A 20,842-nucleotide genomic window follows, 5' to 3' on the forward strand; every position below is an offset into this window, starting at 1 on the left:
TCTTCAACCCACCATTCTTAGAAAGAGACTAGAACTTGGTCTCCTGGTATAACTCAGAACAGGTAAATGCAGGTGAAGGTACCCAACCAGAGTGGCCTGTCTGCCCTTAGTTGTAGACATCAGTGTAGAGGCTTGCTACATGGAGAAATGATGGGTCTGTGCACTGACCTTCAGCCATTGGGCAAGTTCTCCCAACCTATTACTAAACCCAAGAGCAATAGGCCAACTGTCCCCTGGGGTGGTTCTCAGGAATACAACAGCGAAGGTTGAGGTGTGCCCGCAGACCACTCCATAGTTTTGGGGGGCCAGCTTTCCACACGGAAATGAAAACACAAAGGCCTTTGGAAGCACAACCAGTTTTTTAATAAATTCATTACAAATATGTACAAAGCGTCTCCAAATTATGAAATTCCTCTTACAAAAGGGTACAATGAACCAGCAAGGTCAGAACCCAGAACGGAATGTCCCCTAGCTTATTGCCTCTAAGGCTGAGCCAGAGGTTTCATCGAGGTTCCAAATACCCCCACAGCCTTCCCTTCCACGCACATAGATTCCTGGGCGCTTGTAGTGCAAAAGACCTGGGGAAGGAGAAATTTGGGGGTTCAGATGGGAGAGGGGACAGGAAGGAGGTAGGAAAAGCTTCCCATGTCCTAAGAAATTAGATGCCCTGTTTGCAAATTAGATGCTCCTTCCAGGGACCTTATAGAAATCAGAAACAAATGACAGGGAGCAAACTCATAAAATCCCCAGCTAAACCAGCCTGTCAGCCCTGGAACATCCCCTCATTCGACAGTGGACTTAAATCTGGGCTCCAGGTTTACTTTGCTCTTGAATTAGCACTATGGTGGGACCAGCTCACAAAGAACAGTCCAGTAAGCATGAGATCATGGACTTGGGGAAGTCACTCAGATTTGAGTCCAAATCTTGCTCAGCCATTCACTCTTTGTGTGGCCTCAGGCTATGTTGAGTGACCTTGCTGAGCCTTAACTTCCTTGACTGAAAAATGGGAAGAGAAAGAGTGTCAGCTTCTAGAATGGACATGAGGGATAACAGGGAAATGTACGAAGAAGCTCTTAGCACTCAGGAGTGGTGAGCTCCCCACAAGTGGTGCCTGCCACGACTACATGAGGAAGCAAGAACTAGTCTTTCCATCCTGGGAACAAGTTGAGATGGCAGACTTTTAATCCCTTTCATGTTGGTGCAGCACTCAGAAAACACTATCGGAAAATCTGCCAGCAAGGTTTGGAGTCCCCCCGTTGACCTACCCAATCTGTTAACAATTGTGAACCAGACTGGGAAGGGACTTTAGCATCATCTGATCCAAGCAGGGCTCTCCCTCCTTGATGAACAAGTCTCTTCCCAGATGGGATTCTACAGCCTGGCACAATGTAGGTGCTCAGTAAATAGGTATTGAGTGAATAAATTAAAATTTTTTAAATGAACTTTCAGCTGGAGCTTTAAAAAGGATAATTTCATGTCATCTTCCTCCCCTATCAGCTCCCATGAGGATAGGCCAGTGTCTAGCCTGTCCTCCTTCATCTTCCCACTGGCTTCTGACCCTCTGGCCCAGGGTGACTTAAGGGAACCATCAGAAAAGGGACTGCTGTCAACAGAAGAATAAGACCTATGTTCGGGTCTCTGCAGCTTCTCATAAGAGGCGGATACTCAGAAAGTCCACAATGGCAAGCCAGTGTCCTCAAAAGATATTTGTGTAAGATCAGAGGAGGACTCTGCCAACTTCCCAGGGAAGGAAAGTGGTGGTTTGTCACTGTCAGAAACATGATCAGAGTTAGGAGTATGCTGAGATCAGCTACATAAATTGTAAAGCCAAAGTCACAGCTCTATTGTTCTGTGACAAGATTGTTTAAATCACCTTTATTTTTTCACCAAAAATAGAAAAGGATTAAAAAATGAGACCACTGGTAAAAATGGAAGTCTCCAGTATCCCAGTGAATGGGGGGGGGATGCGAAATGGCTTCTCAGCACCCCCATACTGTTCACAGTCCAGAACCATGGACAGCAGCCAGCAAGGCAAAAGGCATGGACTTGCCCTAGGGAACCTGTCGCTGGGGCTACAGCTGTGCCAAAGAACAGGAAATGGAACCCCAAAAGAGGGGAAGAGATTTTATTTGCTTGTGAGGGATGGGGTGGGAGAAAGATGCTTCCAGAGGGAATGGATCTAATTTGGAATGTTGAAGTCCCAGGAAGCTCCTACCTGTCTGGCTCCTGGACCCCCACTCTCAGAACAAGCAGCATGGTGAGGAAAGAGGCCCTGCCATTGGCTCCTCACCTCATTATGCAGCAAGCTACCTAAACGATGATCTCAGAGGCCTCCCTCTGCTTTGCACGGACACACACACACACACACACACACACACACACACACTGCTGTCTGCTGAAACCCGATATGAGGTCTTTTTTAAAATTTATTTCAAAGCCTCCCTCCCTCCCTCTCTCTTCACAGACGCTCTGCAGTGAAGCTAATCAAAATCAATGACTCCTTGGCAGCCAGAGAAAAGGGAGGGGGGAGAGGGAAGGATGGTGCCAGCACTTTGCACACTGTGGAAATATTTTTTTAAAAAAACACAAAACCACCACCCCACTATCTCATGCAATCCAAGTAATGCAACAGGAGAGACGGTGGAGACAATATATACATATATATCATGCTTCAATTTCCTAATACAAATGTCCATCAAGAAGTCAAATCTCATATAAAAACAAGCATTAAAAACAACCCCTTGTCAAAAATCGGGGTGGTCGAGAAGTGCACTCAAATTAATGATGTGCAAGAAAAAGCCAGAATTAGATAAATACACAGTTTCTATTAATACAAGAGAATATATACAAGGGACTTGGCTGTAAAGCTCCATCAGGAGGTCATGGGTGCCCAGTTCTCTCAGCAATGTGGCTTCATTGAAATCAAAATTGCCTGAAATGCCGACCCCAGTATTAGGAGTTTGGATCCTCCAGCAGACATGTCATAAGCTAGTAAGCAAGCCAGGGTTGAAAAAGGGATTTCTGACCTTTCACCTGTCCCTGTGCCTAGGTGGTTTATGTGGCTCCACTGAGGTCTTGAAAGCACAGCAGGGAGCCGCAACTGCACCAATCATGAAAACCCCCTCCCCAGAAAATGGGGTGAGCTGAAAAAACCCCAGTGTTTGGCTAGGAAATTAACAATATAAGTAGAGGCTATTTCATGTCATTTTAATTAATCTGCCCTCTCTATGTTTTTGGCTTCGAGGAGGGGGGGTGTTGCCTGCGACTTTCTGCAGACCCTACGTACACACCCCTCTACCCCCCCCCCCGAAACTAACTGCAGGGAGAGCTCCAGCATTGAAGGGAAACAAGTTCCCCGTAAACAAGCTTTCCTCCCCACTGTGCTGAGTTTCAAGCTGTCTGGGGTTAGGAGAAGCTGCCCTTACCTTCAGCAGTTCTGGATTGCATTTTCCTCTAAAGGGCTATTTAGGAAAACATAAGGCATGGATTTTGTTTAAAAAAAAAAAAAAAAAAAAGCAAGAAAGACAGCTTCCAGCTTGCAGCAGCATTGAAAGGTCCCATGTTCTAAAAGACCTGGTAATTTTCAGCAAAGCCTATGGGGATAATTCCCATTTCAGCTCTGTGTCAACTTTAACAATGGCTGATCCCTCTGTTGGCCTCTGAGAACTGGAAGGGCATCTGTTAACCAGCCCAGCCCACCCCCTGTTCATCAGTACAGGGCAGCGACCTGCAAATCCAGCCATGGACGACTGTCTGAATCTGCACCCTGGCACCTCACCATCTCAGCTAACCCTGCACAGAGGACTAATACCTGTTTTGTTGGGTTTTTTTCCTTAAATGAAAGCTGAAAAAATAATCATTGCTCCCTGAAGAGTCTTTGCAGCCAAGTCTCAGTTCAGCACACATTTTCTTTTAGCCCTTCTAGAAACTTCTGAAAATAGTAGCTTATCCTGGGGGAAAAAAAAAAAAAAAAACAGACCTTCTTGTCAGTCAGTGAGATGCTGGTGCATTTCATTTAAATGACCCATCCCGCCCCTAACATCCCTTGCTTGTAAGTCACCCTTGACCAGAAGAAGAGAGCCGTTTCTTGGCTCTTTAATCTATAAAACCTAAGCCCTGAAATCCCCACAGGGAGAAAGGGAGGCTGTGGGCTGAACTCCCAGGGTACTTTTGCGGGGGTGGAGGAGATAGCAAACAAGTCACACGTAAGGTCAGCTTTCTACCTCATAACTAGAAAGCCACTTAATGTCATGTCCTCCTCAGCTCCCTCCCAGGTGCCACAGTTTGCTCCCAAACACCTCTGGATATTTGTCCCCACACAGAGAAAGAGACTCTCAAGTGGCACTTTTGCAACTCATCCCTTAAAAAAAAAATCCAAAACAGCAAAATAGAAATCTCTCTTGTCCCCTGGCCTGGCAGGTCTGGCAACACAAAACCCTGGCAGCACCAGCAAGAACACACTTAGCACCAGCAAAATTTAAGTGAAGCACCAGAGACACCAGATCGGTAAGAAAAAAAAATCCCATTTGTCTTGATGAGGCAGTGGGACTAGCTAGCTAGATAGGTCAGTACAAAGAGGGGGGCAGACTCGTCAAGACTTTCAGAAATGGAGATCGCCCAGACCGCCCTTAGAAATTGGCCTCAAGTCCTCCTCCCTTTATTTTTGTCTATTTTGCCTTTTGCGATTTCACCTCTCACCCCACCAGCATCCCTCCCCAGGCGGCTGGTCGACTCTGAGACTTATTCCCACCAGTTTTTGCAGATTTTCTAGGTACACAGCAGGCATCTGTCTTCCAGTGCCCCAGACATGAAAGGGTGTCAAAGTTCACATCGGAAGGTGCAGAAAAGGGAGGGACACGTCCTCGACAAGGCATGCACTGAGTAGTAATATTCATATTTTCTTTTTTATATATAGAGCTGTATGTAAATAGCATTGGGGTGTCTGTTTCTGCAGCTGGATATCCAAAGGGCTTCCCCAGTCCCATTCTATGTTTCTGCTATTGCTCCAGGTGCTGTCTTTATCCTCCACTTCCTTCTCGAAGTGCCAACCGCGGCCTTTCAAGCTCTGGGCTCCCCCTCAGGAAAACGGGAACCAGCTTTCTCCAAGGACACAGGGTTTTCACCAACCTGCAGAGAGAGAGATTTGTATTTCGGTCAGTAGGCACGTGGGATGACGTCAGTGCCTTGAGCCTCTGCACAGCCAGCCCCGAGCGTGGGGAGGGGGGTGGGAGGGGGAAAGCTGCTAGATACAAAGCTCTGGTTTGGGAGGAAAGGTTCCCCCCAAATCTCTGCCCACATAGCAACCTTTATGGGCAGACATTTGCACACACACACACACACACACATACTTCCCTCTTTGTTTCCTGACCTGAATGTTTACATAGACGCCTTTGGTGATAAAAAAGAGAGAATGAAAAGACTTGCTACCTTCTTGACCCTGCAAAAACAGCAAGGGGACCTTCATCTATCCATTTCATAGATCCATATTCAAGACAGGCTTGTAAGACAGTCTCTGCTTTTATTCTTATTCATTCATTCACTCCCAATAGGCTAAGCACTGCCCCAGGTGCTCTAGATACAATGACATAGTTCTTTCCCTTAAGGGGCTCAGAGGCCAACGGAGGGAGATGAGGAATTGATAATGACAATGTCATGTGAAGAGCATGCAATCTAGGTAAACACAGGCTCTGGGAGCCCAGAGGGGAGGCCACTGCTGCGAGGGAGGGGGAGTCAGAGCAAGCACCACAGAGGAAGAGGCACATCCCTGCTGAGTGATGAAGGATGCTAGGGAGTTAGCAGGGATAGACAGAGACACTCCAGGCAGGGCAGGAAAAACCTGCACATACCCCAAAAAATGGAAGACCCACATCCACACAAAAAAACTTGCACACAAATGTTCACAGCAGCATTATTCATCGTAGCCAAAAAGTGGAAGCAACCCAAATGCCCATCCACCGATGAAGGCATAAACAAAACCAGGTATATCCATGCAGTGGAATATTATTCGACCGTGAAAAAGAACGAAGCACCAATATAAAAGAGGCCAGGCATGAAAGGGCAAATATTGCAGGATTCTGTTTCTATGGATGTCAACAAGAGACACATCTCTAGAGGTGCAAAGTAAATGAGTGTTTGCCTATGGGCAGGGCAAGGAAGGGTGGACTGGGAGACTTTGGGGAGTGACTCCTAATGGGCGGTGCAAGGTTTTTATTGGAAAAATGAAAATGCTCTAAAATTGATTGAGGAGCTATCATAAAAGCCATTGATGTGTACACTTTAAAGGGTAGATTTTATGGCAGGTGAATTATATCTGGAGCAGGAGCGGGAGAGGGGAGGGGGGGCTCCAGGGAGGATGGGGCAAAGGGGAGAAGGGGGTGGAGAAAGGAGAAGACACAGGCCCAGGGGAGGCACAGGGGAATGGAAGACCACACTAGGCAGGGGCCCAGAGGGAGCCTGGTGAGGCTCACGCCAAGACTGGGCGGTGGGGCCTGGGGAGCGTGGAGGTTCGGAGCTGCAAGTTAGCAGAGGAGAGCAAACCATTTCACACAATGCTGTAAAGCAGGTGGCGTAAGAACTGCCGAATGAGTAATACACACCAAGTGGTGCAGGAGGGGAAGCGGGAGAGAGATCCCGCCATGACTCGGGTCGGGATTCTGTCAGGGATAATGACGCGTTTGTACCAACAGGCTCCCTTGGCCTCCGGCTTCCTGCCAGGCCCCAGTCAACAGAAGGCAGTGAGGGGACAGAGAGATCAGGGTATTTGTTCCCCCAGCTCCCTTCCTGTGGGCCACAGATTGCCACCGCGCCTGCCAGGCGGCTCTCTGGTTCCACTCCAGGCCCTGCAGGCTCCAGACCCTCTTCCCTGGCCTCACCCAGGCGGGCCAGAGCGGTAACCTCTGCCCCGTGTTGCCAGCCCTGGGGTAGTGCGTTAGCCCTTACTGGTTTCCTAAGCCCTCCCCACACCTTGGTTTTCAGTCTTCCAATGAATTCCCCTCCAATCGCTCAGTTTTGGGGTGCTCTCTGCCTCTTACTGGGACCAGGGCCAATACATATGACTGCATGGAAAAGATGAGCCAGAAACACATGGACCCCACGATCTACATCAGCTGACAGTCATAAGGCCCTCAACCTTTTGCTTGAAGGCAAAAGACCTCTGTAGTCCTTTCCCCTCCTGCCCCCATCTACCCCTCAGGTCCCCTCCTATCCGTGAGGGTGAAGGCACCCCAGGACCCCTGCCTTACCACAGAGCACCTCCATGGGTACCGAGTCAGCGTCATCCACCAACTCGGTCGACAAAACACACTCGACTCAGTTTATAGAAGCCAGTCTGCAGTCCTTAAAAATCTTAGAGTCAAAATAAGGGGCGTGGGAATGGTACGGGGAATATAACCAAAATGAAAATGCATACATTGTGCAAAAAGGAAAAATGATGTAAGAATTATATATAATAAAATAATAATTAAAAAATAAAAATAAAATAAAAATCTTACTGTGTGGGTTTCTAACCACACTGACCTACAGGAGGGGTCATTGGCACCCCATGGTCTCAGCCTAAGATGATCATGTGGCCTTAAGCACAGGTATGGGGAGCAGAACAGGCGGATTGACTGAAATACACTGCTGAGGGGAGCAGCGGGCGAGGCAGGGAGGTCAACTGTGCCATGTGGGTAGCTCCCTGGCTGGGGACCGAACATGTGCTGCAGTGGCTGGCGAGAGCTTGATAGTGCTGTCTTTAACCCCCGTGTCTCCGGTTTTACCAGGGAAGGCAGCACATGCCAGAGGCCAGATCCCCACAAAGCCATGGTCCGCAGGTGTGTTTCTAGCCCAGAAGTCAGGATGCGCTGACGTCCGCCAGCAAAGCTTCAGAGGGGCAACAGGCTTTGCCCATGTAGAAGCATGGGCCTTGAAGAAGCATGTCCGTGTTTTGTCCATGTTTGGAAGAAAGAAGGTGGGAAAGTGCCTGAGCGGGTATGAGGGAATCTCCCTGCCCCAGAACTTCGTGAGAACTGAAGCTGCCTCTGCATGTGAGCTGACTTCCAGGGTCAGGAAAGGTGAAAGAAACTATATTTTTAAAGCCTGTGATCCCTGAAAGGAATGGCATCTTCTTACAAAAACAGCACCCATTTTCACTTTTCCTACCAGTAAATCACTGAGTTGCTGATGAATCTTCCCAGGAGTTTTTCAGAGCTGCAAAACTAGACAAATTGCGGTTGGTGACAAGCTCGGTGTCCACGGTGAAAAGTCGACATCAGGAGCGCAGCACCAACAAGCCGCTAGACACCAGGGCACCAAATCCCACAAGCAGAAGGCAGGTGTGTGCACACCTTCCTGGGGCATCTTACATTGGACCCCCTGGCTAGGGGGCAGTTGTCATGCAAATGTGCAAGAAGACCTTAGAAAGAGGTAAAGCTACATGTGCTGGGACAGAGTGGCCAGGACTCTTAATTGAAGAGGGTAAGTGGCCAAATAGCATAGTCCCAGATCTCTTTACCTGCATGCGTGTGTGTGTGTGTGTGTGTGTGTGTGCTTATCTCCATATAAAAGGGACGGCAGAGAGGCAAGCTAATGTGATGGTTCAAAGCGCAGACTCTAGCGCCAGATGCCTGAGATGGAATCTCATTCAGGCACTGAAAAGCTGTGTGGTGTTGGGCCAGTTACTTAACCTCTCTGGGACTCAGTTTCCTCCTAGAGAAAAGAGAGCATATAGCAAATCTCAGAGGGTTCATGTGAGGACTAAAGTGTTAACAAAGCTAGAGGTACTTCATACCAGCACATGGTAAAGTTTGAACTTCTTGTTATTTTGCTGTTACATAACAACAAAATACACCAGACTGTGAGTTACCCCCCACTCTCAGGGAGTGGCTTTGGGGGACACAATATAAAGGCACCTGCAATACTTTCTATTACATACTTCACTTCTGTATCTTTTTATTCCTTTTTCAGGGAGCCAGCAGTAACCAATTTCACACTATTTTAAAATCGTGGCTCCCTCTCTGCACTCCCCTCTGTCCTGCGGCTTGGGGTATTTTCCCTCAAACTTGGCTCATAAAGAACTTTCTGAAAGGCTGACTCACAACCTAATAAGCTCATGACTGAAGAGATTCATGAAACGCCTTTTTTAAATCATTCCTATTTCCACTTTTCACCCACAATGTGGAAAGGGGAGGCGGGCAGCGGGGGAGAAGGGGAAGCCTCAGAGCCCTGCCTTCTGGGGCGAGAGCAGAGGGATGTGAAGGCTGAGGCCCCTGTGGCAAGAGATGAGGCAGTAGGCTCACTCTCTGCCCCTCTAGCTGAGGGGAGTTAGGGTTCTTGGTTTCCCTCCTGGAGACCCTAATTTTCAATTAGAAAAGTACTTCTTTTGCACTTGCTCTTTGCAAAGGGGAAAGTGCCAAGTTCAGAGAAGGATTTAAAAATAAAAGGAAAATCCCCTTCACTCCACTTCTAAGTCTCCCAGAATATTTTCTGTGCATTTAGACACCATGTCCCCCTCCCTGTGTGACGTCCACAGAACCTAACACAATGCCCAGCACAGAGTAGGTGCTTAATTCAACCTTTGAGTGGCAGTGAATAAGTGAGCTAGTGAGCTAGTGCTCTTCCTCTTTTGGTTTTATTTTTAGCAGGTTGATTTTGACCTTGGGGTTCAGGTGATACAGGTGAACAGTCCTAAGGTGCATGGCATTCCATGCATGCTCCATGCTCATGTTGCCCAATTAGGAAGCTGGGTGCTGAGGACACTCTGTGGGGGACAGGGAGAGGGGCTGAAAAAGCAGCAGGCTAGATTTGGGGAGCGAGAGTAAGGAAGAGGCACAGAGCAGCTCCTGGAGGAAGTATCTCCTCCAGCCTGCCCAGCCCCCTGCCATGGGTGAGCAGTCACTGGAGCTCTTGATGCATAGTGATCATGTAAAGTCTGCAAAGAGAGATCAGAGAACTCAGCTCCCAGCCAATGTGATTTTATGGCATGTGGGCCTTGAATGACAAACTCACTTCACTTCCCGAAGGGTAAACACTGAGAGCTAGGCAGAGGTGGGACAGCACTGGATGGATCAATCAAATGGGCCATCCCTTCTGAATCTTGCCTTAGGTATCACATATTTTAAACATGCACATGCTTTGATCCAACAATTTTACCTCCGGGAACTTTTTTGCAAAGATGTCCAAACCAGAATGTTCACTCCACCTCAGCCACACCATCAGAACACGGGAAACAAATGTTCCTGGGCAGGTGCCAAGGAAGTAAACCATGGTCCATCCCAGCAATGGGACACCATGTGGCTATTAGCGAGGACGATGGAAACCTTTCTCTGTTGACATGAAAGATCTCAGCAAACTATTTCTAGTGGGGGAGGGGGGAAGCAGGTTACGAAACAGCATTAACGGCATGATCTCATTTATTTAAAATAGGATCCGTGTGGGAGTGTGTGTGCCTCAGGGATGGCTGGCAGGGTGTTCCCTAAGTCAAGGGTCGAATTTTGAGAAGCACTGGGCCTAGCAAAGTGGGGGAGGGCAGAAGGGGGAAGCTGGGGAGTTTGTGTCCCATGAAGCAGGTTTCCCACAGTTCTCTCCACCTTTTGCTGCCACACGGGAATACAGACTCAGCAATGTCAGATTTTACCCTTTTCCCAAGAAAAACCGGGAATACAGACTCTCCATGAAAATGCCTGACTTGCGAGTGTCACACCACAGCCGTTGACTTTTATTCTGAGAATCATCATTTAAGCTTGCCTCACTTTAACCTGTAACTCTGGGCCTCAGTTTCCCTGTCGGTAAAGTGAGGGAGTTGGGTTAGGTGATCTATAAAGTTCTCTCTCATTCTGGCTGTTTCTAGAAACTGTTAGGGTCAGAGATCTTTTGAGATTGGGATCAAAGCTATGGTTTCTCTCTCAAGTGTGTGGTAGGGCAGGCAAACCCAGGGATGTAAGAAATCAACCAGTTTTGGGTCTAATTTCTGGGAGTTCCCAGATTCTCCAAAGCCTCCTTCAAATCCATCCATCCATCCAATCATCATCCATCCATCCATCCATCTGTTCATTCCGTAGGTGGTGAATGCCTTCTCATGCTGGTCACCACGTCAGAGCTGGGACAGGAAGATGGACAGAACAGACATGACTGGCACCTCAGGAGACCTGGAGGTCAAGTCATCCAGAGGGGTAAGTCTTGCCCCTGGAGGTTCTCCAAGTGTGAGCACAGTGGCTGTTAGCAAGCACAGAGGGAGGGAGGCAGGACTAGCAACCGCTCTATGCAGATTTGGAAAAGCTCCTGCAAATGCCCACCATCTTATGAATATGGGCCCAAGGACTAAACTCTACACCACATAAGAACAAGGCATATCCCACACCACCATATACCATTTCCTGAACATCCAGGACCTGCCTCCTACAGCCGGGGAGGTGAAGGCACATGTCTAGTGACACACAATAGTAAGGGGCAGATCCTGACTGGATCTGTAAGTCAGCCTGACTCCAAAGTGCAGGTCTCTTTCCACCAAGCTGTCCTGCCTTGGCATATAATCTGGGTGAATAAGACAATTACCAGTGATTAAATCTTCTGAATCAAGAATTAGGTCCCCTGCTGTGCCAACAGACTAAAATATTTTAAATCTGGGCTATCTTTAAAAATGGGCACCTCTTCTTAAATCCATCCATTGCCCCTGACACATTCCCACTCTCTGAAGACCCCCAAAGTCGCTTTGTCTAAGTTTCCCCATCATCGGTATGCTGGCACCCCTCAGTATGTATTAAGCACCTTATGTGTTAGAGCCAGGAATAGCAGAGGAACGTGGTGCATGGCTATGCCACATGAAAGGTACAACCGGGCAGCCGGGAAAGCCCCCCAAAACCTTAGTGGCATTGCCATGCCTTGGAGCCTTGAGATGGGCCTGCAAGGAGTCGTTCATGCTTTATGCACCCCTGCAGTGGCTAGAGATGTGGTTGAGCAAGAACATTCCACAGAAAGATAACAGGTTTAGCTGAGGACAGCAGCAGCCAGCTCAAGAGTCAAGCTGATAACCATATTATGTAGAGAGACCAGTGACATAGGAACAAGTGGTGTTGTCTAAAGAGCCTTTTTGGGGCCTCCCTGGTAGCCTAGGGGTTAAGAATCAGCACTATCATTGCTACAACCTGAGTTCCATCCCCAGCCAGGGAGCTGACCCACATGGCACAGCAGAACTCTCCTGTCTTGCCCGCTGCTCCCCTCAGCAGTGTGTTTTAGTAGATCTGCCTGTTCTGCTCCCCACTCTGTCTCTGATGAATCCTCTCACACCCTGCACCTCTGGCCTGTACCCCAGTTCTATAAATAAATAAATAAATAAATAAATAAATAAATAAATAAATAAATAAATAAATTTCAAAAAAATAAAAAGCTTCTTTGGAGACTTACCACAAGACTTTATCCCCTTTAGATAACCTTTATTATAATATTTCCATACACTTTGATATCGAAGTTCCTCTTGTGGGCATTTTTACAAGAATCAGCTGTGAATTATACACAAAGTGTGACATTCTCCATCCCGTTGCAAGCCATTAAATAGTGGATTGGGACAGCAAATGATGGGTCAGCCACATAACAGGATACTGAGTAACCTCTAAGAAGTGTGTTGTAGGAAACAGCAAATATTACAAGGCATGGAGAAATGGCTGTGATGTTCGGAAAAGGTCAGGTTACAGACAGCATACTGAAAGTGTTTCCATGGGTTGATGCCGCAGACCAGCACAGCAGTAAACGATGAGGCCACCTCAGGGTTGAGAGAAGCGTGCAGGGTGGTCAGGGCGTCAGCGAAAGAAATGACACACAGACACACTTCAAGAGTGAAAATCTGAGTGTAATTTAATTTAAGTTTGTGACTAGTATATATATGTTTTCTAAAAGCACAGGAATGAATATCAAGGAAATTAGCTTGCTCATGGGCTCAGTCTATCACCATCAGGGAGGTGATCTACATAACAAGCAATGACCATTATAGAAGAAAGAAGGCAGTTTAGAAAGACAAATAAGGGATTAAAGTTTGTAGTTCTAGGAAGAGGGACAAGATTTTTAGCATTCTTGTAGTGGTTCTTGGTGGTCGTTGTCTTTTGATAAGCTTCTGCCTTTTCAGGGAACTTCCGCTGCACTTTCTCTGCTTCAGGCTGTTGTTCTCCCCCCCCCCCCCCCCCCCCGCGCTGGTTGCCCAGCCGGATCTAGGGACCGTGGCGAAAGCCATTCCTAAAGATCACTGCGGGGGGAGGTGCAGCAGGTAGGGTTTTGCTGTTCTCCCCCTGCGCGCTGGTTGCCCAGCCGGACCTAGGGACGGTTAGCCCTAAAGGTCACTGCAGGGGGAGGAGCAGCAGGTTGAAGTATCCATGCATTTATATTTTAGCAGAGTAAAATCTATCAAAATGTTAATGCATAATGAGATAAAAATAACAGACTATATTTTTCCTTGAAACAGCATTTCCCCAATATTTGATATTGAACTTGTAATCTGTTTTGTAATCAAGAAAAAAACTTGGGAATATGACATAAAGTTTCCCAAAGCAATTGAATTCCATCCTGCCTATTCTGTGGCCTGCGGAGCAACCTATTTATCTCTCCATGGGTGGGGGAAGGGGCTTTCTCTTTTCCGGGGTATCCAGCAGTAGTAAAAGGATGCCTCTCACTCATGTGGGCTAAAACACAGACCCCCCAACCAACCACAGGGGCACCAATCTAGGAGAGAAGGGGAACAGCACTCAATTGAAGGGTAAAATTTCTTAGCCCCCTGTACTGTGTCCCATCACATTTGCTGTTAGCACTCAAGACTCCCCTTTTTTTTTTAAGATTGTTTATGCATACAAGAACTGGGGTACAGGCCAGAGATGGGGGGTGAGAGGATTCACCAGAGACAGAGTGGGGAACAGAACAGGCAGACTGACTGAAATACACTGCTGAGGGGAGCAGCGAGCGAGTCAGGAGAGGTCTGCTGCCCCATGTGGGCAGCTCCCTGCCCAAGGATCAAACTTGTGCTGCAGTGGCTGCGAATAGCTTCATAGGTTGCATCTTAACCCCTTGTGCCACTAGGGAGGCCCCAAGACTCCCTTTTCTTAAAACAGGATCTCTGAGCTCGCTTTTCTCACTCCTTTCTTCCATGGCACCTAGAACAAAACTCACCCCCCCCCATCACGGCCTGATCTAGCCTCTGCCTACCTCTCTGACATCACCCCCAAGTTCACAGCTCATTTTTCTCTTCTCAAACATACTGTGCAAAGTCTCACCTCCAGGACCCTGAACACCTTTCTTGCAGGTGGCTGGCTCCTCCTTGTCATTCCCTGGTTCTTCCTCAAAGTGGTCGTCCCTAACCACTGCAGATAAGGACTCCCCCCATCTCTATTACATCACCTTCACATGTTACCTTCAGAGCCCTGGCCACTTCCTCCAATGATCTCTGTGCGAGACTGCACCACCCAAAGGTGGTCACCCTAGCTCCTGTCCCACATGCTATTCTAGACCTTGCTGCTCTCCTAAGTATAGGTACCTAATTCCACTCCCCTTGGATCTGGAGCAGCCTGTGACTCCCTTCTAACCAATAGTGACTTCTGAAGCTGGGTCAGAAAAGGCAAAGCGGCTTCCACCTGGTACCCCAACCCTTGCATTTGGAGCTTGGAGTCACCAGATCTGAATCCAGCCACCCAGAGGCGCCCTGCAGTGAGGAGGGCCAGGTCACAGAAGAGGCTAAATGCAGATGCTCTGATTGGCTTTCCCAGGTGATGGTGATGGAGATTGGGCATGGAGATTCCCCCACCAAGACTGCAGCCTCCCTCCCGCCTGGAGTAGAGACAAGTCATTTGTCTTCTCCCACTTTTTTTTTTTTTAAAGATTTATTTATGCATGCATGCAAGAACTGGGGTACAGGCCAGAGGTGCTGGGCGGGGTGTGTGTGTGTGTGTGTGTGTGTGTGTGTGTGAGAGAGAGAGAGAGAGAGAGAGAGAGAGAGAGAGAGAGAGAGAGAGAGAGAGAGAGAGAGAGGATTCACCAGAGACAGAGTGGGAAACAGAACAGGCAGACTGACTGAAATACACTGCTGAGGGGAGGAGCAGGCCAGTCAGGAGAGATCTGCTGCACCGTGTGGTTAGCTCCCTGGCCAGGGATCAAACTTGTGTTGCAGTGGCTGTGGATAGCTTCATAGTTTGCGTCTTAACCCCTTGAGCCACCAGGGAGGCCCTTCTCCCACTTCTTAATGCACAAAATGTTTGAGCATAAAATAACTGCTTTAAATCACTATGTTGTGGAGTAATTTGCCACACAGCGGTAGTACTGAAATCTTTACTGACTTCTCTGTCTCTTCCCACTAAAATGTAGGCTCCATGAGAGCAGGGGCTTCTATGTCTTAGTCCTTCCTGTGCCCACTGTGCCTTGCACACAGTAGATACTCAATAATTAATAGCGGACTCACCAAAAGCAGCTCAGTTTGGGAAATAGTAGTAACTCTTGCATAGCTCTTGTCTGATTCATGTGTTCACTACATTGTAATTGTGAACCTGCTGTGTGACAAGCAAGTGGCCAGGAGCTAGGGGCGCAGGGGCAGCCCACTGGCCACTGAAATCCTGTCCCACTGATGATGTGATGTGCCAGAGAGGAAACGGAAGCCCCCACTCTCCTCTGTCCCCAACCAAGCTCTGAAAAGCGGACTTTTCAACAACCAGAGGTGCAGTTGCCAAAGCCATCCAGCCCACATCTGGGTGTGTAATTATCACCGGGTGTGGCTGTTTTTACATCCACAGCTCTGTCACCTGGTCGCTCACTAGGCAAGCCGGTGACCCAGACAGGGACCATGTGGTGGGAAGGCTGCCAGGGTCCTGCACATCTGGCCCCTTCCCAGGGGCTCCTCCCCAGCATCTGTCTCCTTCCGTTAGGCTTGCTCCCACCTCTCTCAGAACTGAAAGCCGGGCTTCCAGGCTCTAAAAGTAATCCAGGCAGGGGTGTATCCAGCCTGAGGGAGGCCTGAGGGATGAGCCTCCAGGTAATCCCCAAAGTACCTGCCAAGAACCAGTTAGCATGCCTGGCTGGCGGGCCAGCCGTCATTAATTCATTAAAGCAGGCTCCCGCTGGCCCATTATCTTTCTTGCCGCTGACCACATAGCCTCTAGGGTCTGCAGAGTCCCCCCCTCTCTCCCCTATTCCTCAGTCCCAAGGCAAGATTCTGCCCTCCCCTGGCCCCCTCTCTCAGCTGGATTCCTCAGCTCCATTCTCTCTCCCTCCCCACCCCCCAAGGCACACTTCCCCCTCCCTCCCACGCCTCCGCCAGCCAGCGCTCACCATAAAGCATCTTTTGTTCCCTTGCTCCCGTATTATCGGAGCAGTGACTGGTTAAATCACACCCATCCTCCTCCCAGCCTCCCCAGCCTCCCCAGCCTCCCCCGAGGCTCTCTGAAAAAGGGAATCTCACTAGTGCAGGAATTCTTAGTCCATCACCCTCTCTGCGTCCAGCCCCCTCTGCTGAGTCTCCCTAGGAGGGCCACAACAGGCAGCCCCTCAAAGACAGAAAACCCCATTCCACTGCCAGCTTTACCACTATCCCTTTGAGACCACTCAGGTGGACTCGCTCTGCCTCAGTTTCCTCTGTGATAGAATAAAAGAGGCATTAACTATTTCATAACATCCCCTCCTGCAGGATCTAAGTGCCAGGCACTGTACTGGGCACTTTAAATGGATGCTTTCCGAGCATCGCCCCCAAAACCCTGGGAGAAACAACTCCAGTTGAAGGCTCAGAGACATTGGGGTTCTTACCCAGGGTCACACTGCCAGCCAATTTCTGAGCTAGGACTTACATCCAGTTCCATCTGATCCCTAAACCCATGCTCTTAACCACTGTACTATGTAGTGGCCTGCTGGACATGGATACCCCAAGACATGGATACAAGTAGAGATGATGGCTCTGCTAGCAATGACAAGGGAAACTGCTGTCTACTTTGGGAAAGAATGATATTAAATGCATAACCACATTCACGATCACTGGCATTTATGTCCACTTTTTTTCCCCAGGCAGAGTTCTAGAGCTTTCTGATAAACCCTCTTGACAAGCCCTATGCATTAAGTACTGTGATTGTCCCCATTTCATGTATGACCTAACAGCTTCAGGTTTTTTGTTTTTAATAAATTCTGAGAAAGGTATTGCTCGCACACAAACTCAAAACAAGTTCATTGAAACTGATGTCCTGCATTTGGTTGTCTGAAGGCCTAAGAGAACTGTCTGTCCTCCATGGCTGACACAGCTTCCCAGAAACACCTAAGCTTCCCATGAGCTTTCCCAGGTTTTTCTCCAGGATAGGAAAAGCGGAGAGACCCACGAAAAACTCAACAAATTCTCCAGTGGGTTGTCTTTCATTTCTTCCTAACTTAGCCGAGGCGGGAGCAAGACGCTCAAGAAGGTTATAGCAGCAGATAATAGGCTGGGGAGATAGGGGCTGGGGGGCGGGGAGAGCACGAACCCAGGGATAGGTACCAGGGCTGGGTGGTCTGGAATGGGGTGCTGCGCAAGTGCCAGGGTCCAGAAGAAGAGGCTGCGCCAGAGGAAAGCGACGCCGGGCTTTGGGGTTTGGGCACCCCAAGCAGGAGAAGCCTGGAGGTGTGGCTGCTGGGAGCGCCAGGGCGCGCAACGGCAGGCGGAAGGAGAACACAGGGGTGTGGTGAGAGGGTGGCCTGGAGTCTAGACGCAGCACGGAAGTCTGGAGCAGACGCAGAGTGAGGGGGAGACATAAACCGCGGCGACATCGTCTGCTCACACCGCACCGGCGAAACTTCTCTCCGCCCCCCGCGCCGGTGGGCCGGGTTCTCGCAACTCCTCCCCGGCGCCGGGGCGCAAAGGGGCGCGCACCGCCTGCCCGGCGCGCGCTCGCGGAGGTCTCCGGCCACCTCCCAGCGCGCAGCCTCCTCCTCCCGGCAGGGAAGGGGCCGCACCAGCAGGCTCTGGCCGCGCGTCCTCACCCCGGGGTGCAGCGCCGAGCCTCCCGCGCCGCCTGGTCCCGGGAAGGGCGCGCCTCCCTACCTCACCTGGATCCCACGACCGGGGAAGCAGTGTCCCTCGCCCCATTCCTACAAGATTCCTCTGCCGCCCAGCTGGCCTTGCAAGCCACTCTCCCACTAACTTGCCACTTGTCTCCACTTCTTTTTTTTTTTTTTTCCCCTCCCTCCCCATCTTTTTTCTGCCTTTCCTTAAATTCCACTCTTTGGGCTTCCCGACTCGCGCTGGACTCCCTTTTTCTGCTCCTAGCCGCCCGTCCAAAATGTACTTCTTGCCCTGGGATTCCGCAGCCCCAGCCCGGTCCCTTCCGACGGAGGGAGCCCCAAGTCTCTCTTCCGAGAGGGAGAGAAGCGCCGGGACCTCTGGGAGCAGGGCTCAGAGCGCCCCGAAGCGCGCACCTCTCTTCGCCAGCGCCCGGGCTGCGCCGGCCCACGCGACATCTGTCGCCCGCGCTCCCGACTCACACCCCGCGCACCCCCGCAGCTCCCCGGGCGCTGCCACCCCCCACGCTCCGGCTGCCGCCTCTCTCCGCGGGCGCAGACTCTCGGGCCTCGCCCGCGGGCGCCGCGCCAGCTTCCCAGGGTGTCGGCGCATGGCGGGGCCCGGCCTCGACGCGAGCGCGGCGCATCCGTGGGCCGTGGCATCCTGTGCCTCTGGCTTTGTCACCTTCGACCTTCACCTTCCAGCCCTTTAGCCACCTAGAGTGGGCTCAGCCTGCTTCTCTGCACCCCCATTCTGTGCACCGTTGCCCTCTATTCCAGAATCTTTAAAGATGATTCTTACAGGATAGCTCCCCCAAAGCGCCTAGTACGGTGCCAGGCGCACAGCTGGTGCTCAGCAATTCCCTGACCCAAGGGCCAAGGCCCACTAGGAGTTCAGTACCTTTCTTCCACGGTACCAGACAGACCAGGCGCTCAACTCACTCTCCACCCCCAACCCCCACCACGCAGTGCCTCGCGTACAGCAAGCTCTCAAAACATTCCCACCCTCAGCGGGGCCTAGCACCCAGGGGCTCATTAATGCCCCTTAGAGTTTCCCTGAGAGCCCAGCTTCCAGCGCCCTTCGAGGGGCATCGATCGCCTCCTCCATTTCGGCTCCAAGCGTCCCGCCAAGTGCCTTAAATGGGACATCTCTGCGAAGGAGCGAAGAAGTTGGCGGCACGGAGGAAGCTGCAAAGTGCACGGGCCTCAGGGAGGGAGAGCCAGCCAGAAACCTGGAGGGGAAGGAGGGCTTGAGACGCGCTCGGGGTGCCAGAGAATGGGGAGCAGAAACTGGAGAAGTGACACTTCAGCAGAGAAGGGTTTGGAGCCGGCGGCCACTTAGGGACGGCAGGCGGTTTGGAGAAGGGGTGGGTGCCTTGTCCCTGAAACCGTGACCGATCAGGATTCTTTGGCGTGGCTTGCAACCTCGCTACCAAAGAAGCGCGCTTCTACTTGCACCGCGCGTCGTCACGGGACTGGTGGGGACGCTGGAGCCTAAAGTCCTCCCCAAGCCACCCCGCAGGAGGGAGTGGCACGGCGCGCTCACGGAGTCGGAGGAGACAGCAATGGTGGGCCTGACATTTGGAAGGAGAGGCGGAGAGTGGCCAGGAGGTGGACGGAGCTGCTGGCGGCCGAAGCGAGCGGATCAAGGAGATGCGAGGCAGAGCCGAGAGCCAAACTTGCCGCCTCCCGCCCCGGGCCAGCCCCGAGTCTCCCGGCCCCAGCCGCCTCGCCCTGGCGCGCGCGCGCTCGCTCGCGTACCTGTTGCTCGCTCCGGCTGGGTCTCGGCTCCGGCCCCACCAAGAAGCCCCGCGTTCCTACAAGTTCCGCCTGCCGAGCAGCCAGGCCGCCAGCGCCGCCACCTGCGCGGCCGCGCACAGCCAGGGCCAGTAGGTGGGGAGCGCGCCGGGCGCCGGCGCCCTCCGGCTCCGCGCGCGGCGCCGCCACATGGTGCGCTGGTGCAGCTCGTCGCCGAGCGCCTTGAGCCGGGCGGCCGTGAGCTGCGCGGCGGACGAGCGCAGACCCAGGCGGCCCGCGCTGCAGGCGCACACGGCCGGGGGGCCGCGGCCGCGGTGCAGGGGGCACGGGCACATGACCGCTCGCCTCGCTCCCTCCCCGCGCTCGGGCCGCCCCTCGCCTGCTCGCCCTCCGGCCTGCGCGCCCGCCTGCGCCGCGCTCCAGCCGCCGGGGGCCTCCCCTGGACACCAAGTTTCTCCTTGTGTTGTGCGTTTGTTGTGCTGACGGCGCTATTATTAATTAAAGTGTCACATGGTGAAGGGGGGCGGGGAGGGCGCGGGGAGGGGGGTTACATCATCCGGCCCCCGGGGGGGGGGGGGCTGCAGGCAGAAGAAGCCGAGAGGTAACTTTTAACCCTTGCGGCGCCGGCAGCGAGGGGGCGCGCGGCTGGAGGGGACGCAGGAAAGCACCCCACTGGGGAGGGCCGGAGCTTGGGGGGTCGCGGGGAACCCTGGCCGAGGCAGAGAGCGCGAAGGAAGGTTTTCTTCTTCCCTTTTGCCTGAATTCAGCTCCAGTTCCGATTTGGCTGGGGAAGCTGGCTTGTTTGCCGCTTTGGATGGAGCTGATAGCGAAGCCGGCTGCATTATTCAAAAATATTCTGAGGCTATTGTTTTGTTTGGGGGGGAGGTGAATTCATTCAAAATTGGGAGAGAGGGGCAAATTCTACCCAACTTGCCTACTTTCGGGTCTGACTCGGCACCTGTAGGCTTCGGGTTTGAACACACCCCCACACACACACACACACCCCACCCCCGCTCTGAACTTAGGGGTCAGACCCAAACGCGCCCCCCGCGCGCAGCCAGAAACCTAGATGGAGAAGAGGCGGGTTGGAGGTTTGAGGGGTCTGTCCCGCAGGGCACGCATTCGCTGT

At 51.4% G+C, this 20,842-nt stretch overlaps 1 protein-coding gene across 1 annotated transcript; it reads right to left on the reverse strand.

Annotated features, from left to right (window-relative positions):
* Positions 1-19,772: 19,772 nt before the first annotated feature.
* HRK (harakiri, BCL2 interacting protein) lies at positions 19,773-20,048 on the reverse strand (the record flags this gene model as incomplete). Its single annotated transcript, XM_084253082.1, has 1 exon — positions 19,773-20,048. The coding sequence occupies one exon, from the start codon at positions 20,046-20,048 to the stop codon at positions 19,773-19,775; it is 276 nt and encodes a 91-aa protein (XP_084109208.1).
* Positions 20,049-20,842: the final 794 nt, after the last annotated feature.

The sequence above is a fragment of the Talpa europaea genome (assembly GCF_964194135.1).
Source record: "Talpa europaea genome assembly, chromosome: 14".
NCBI classification, from domain to species: domain Eukaryota; kingdom Metazoa; phylum Chordata; class Mammalia; order Eulipotyphla; family Talpidae; genus Talpa; species Talpa europaea.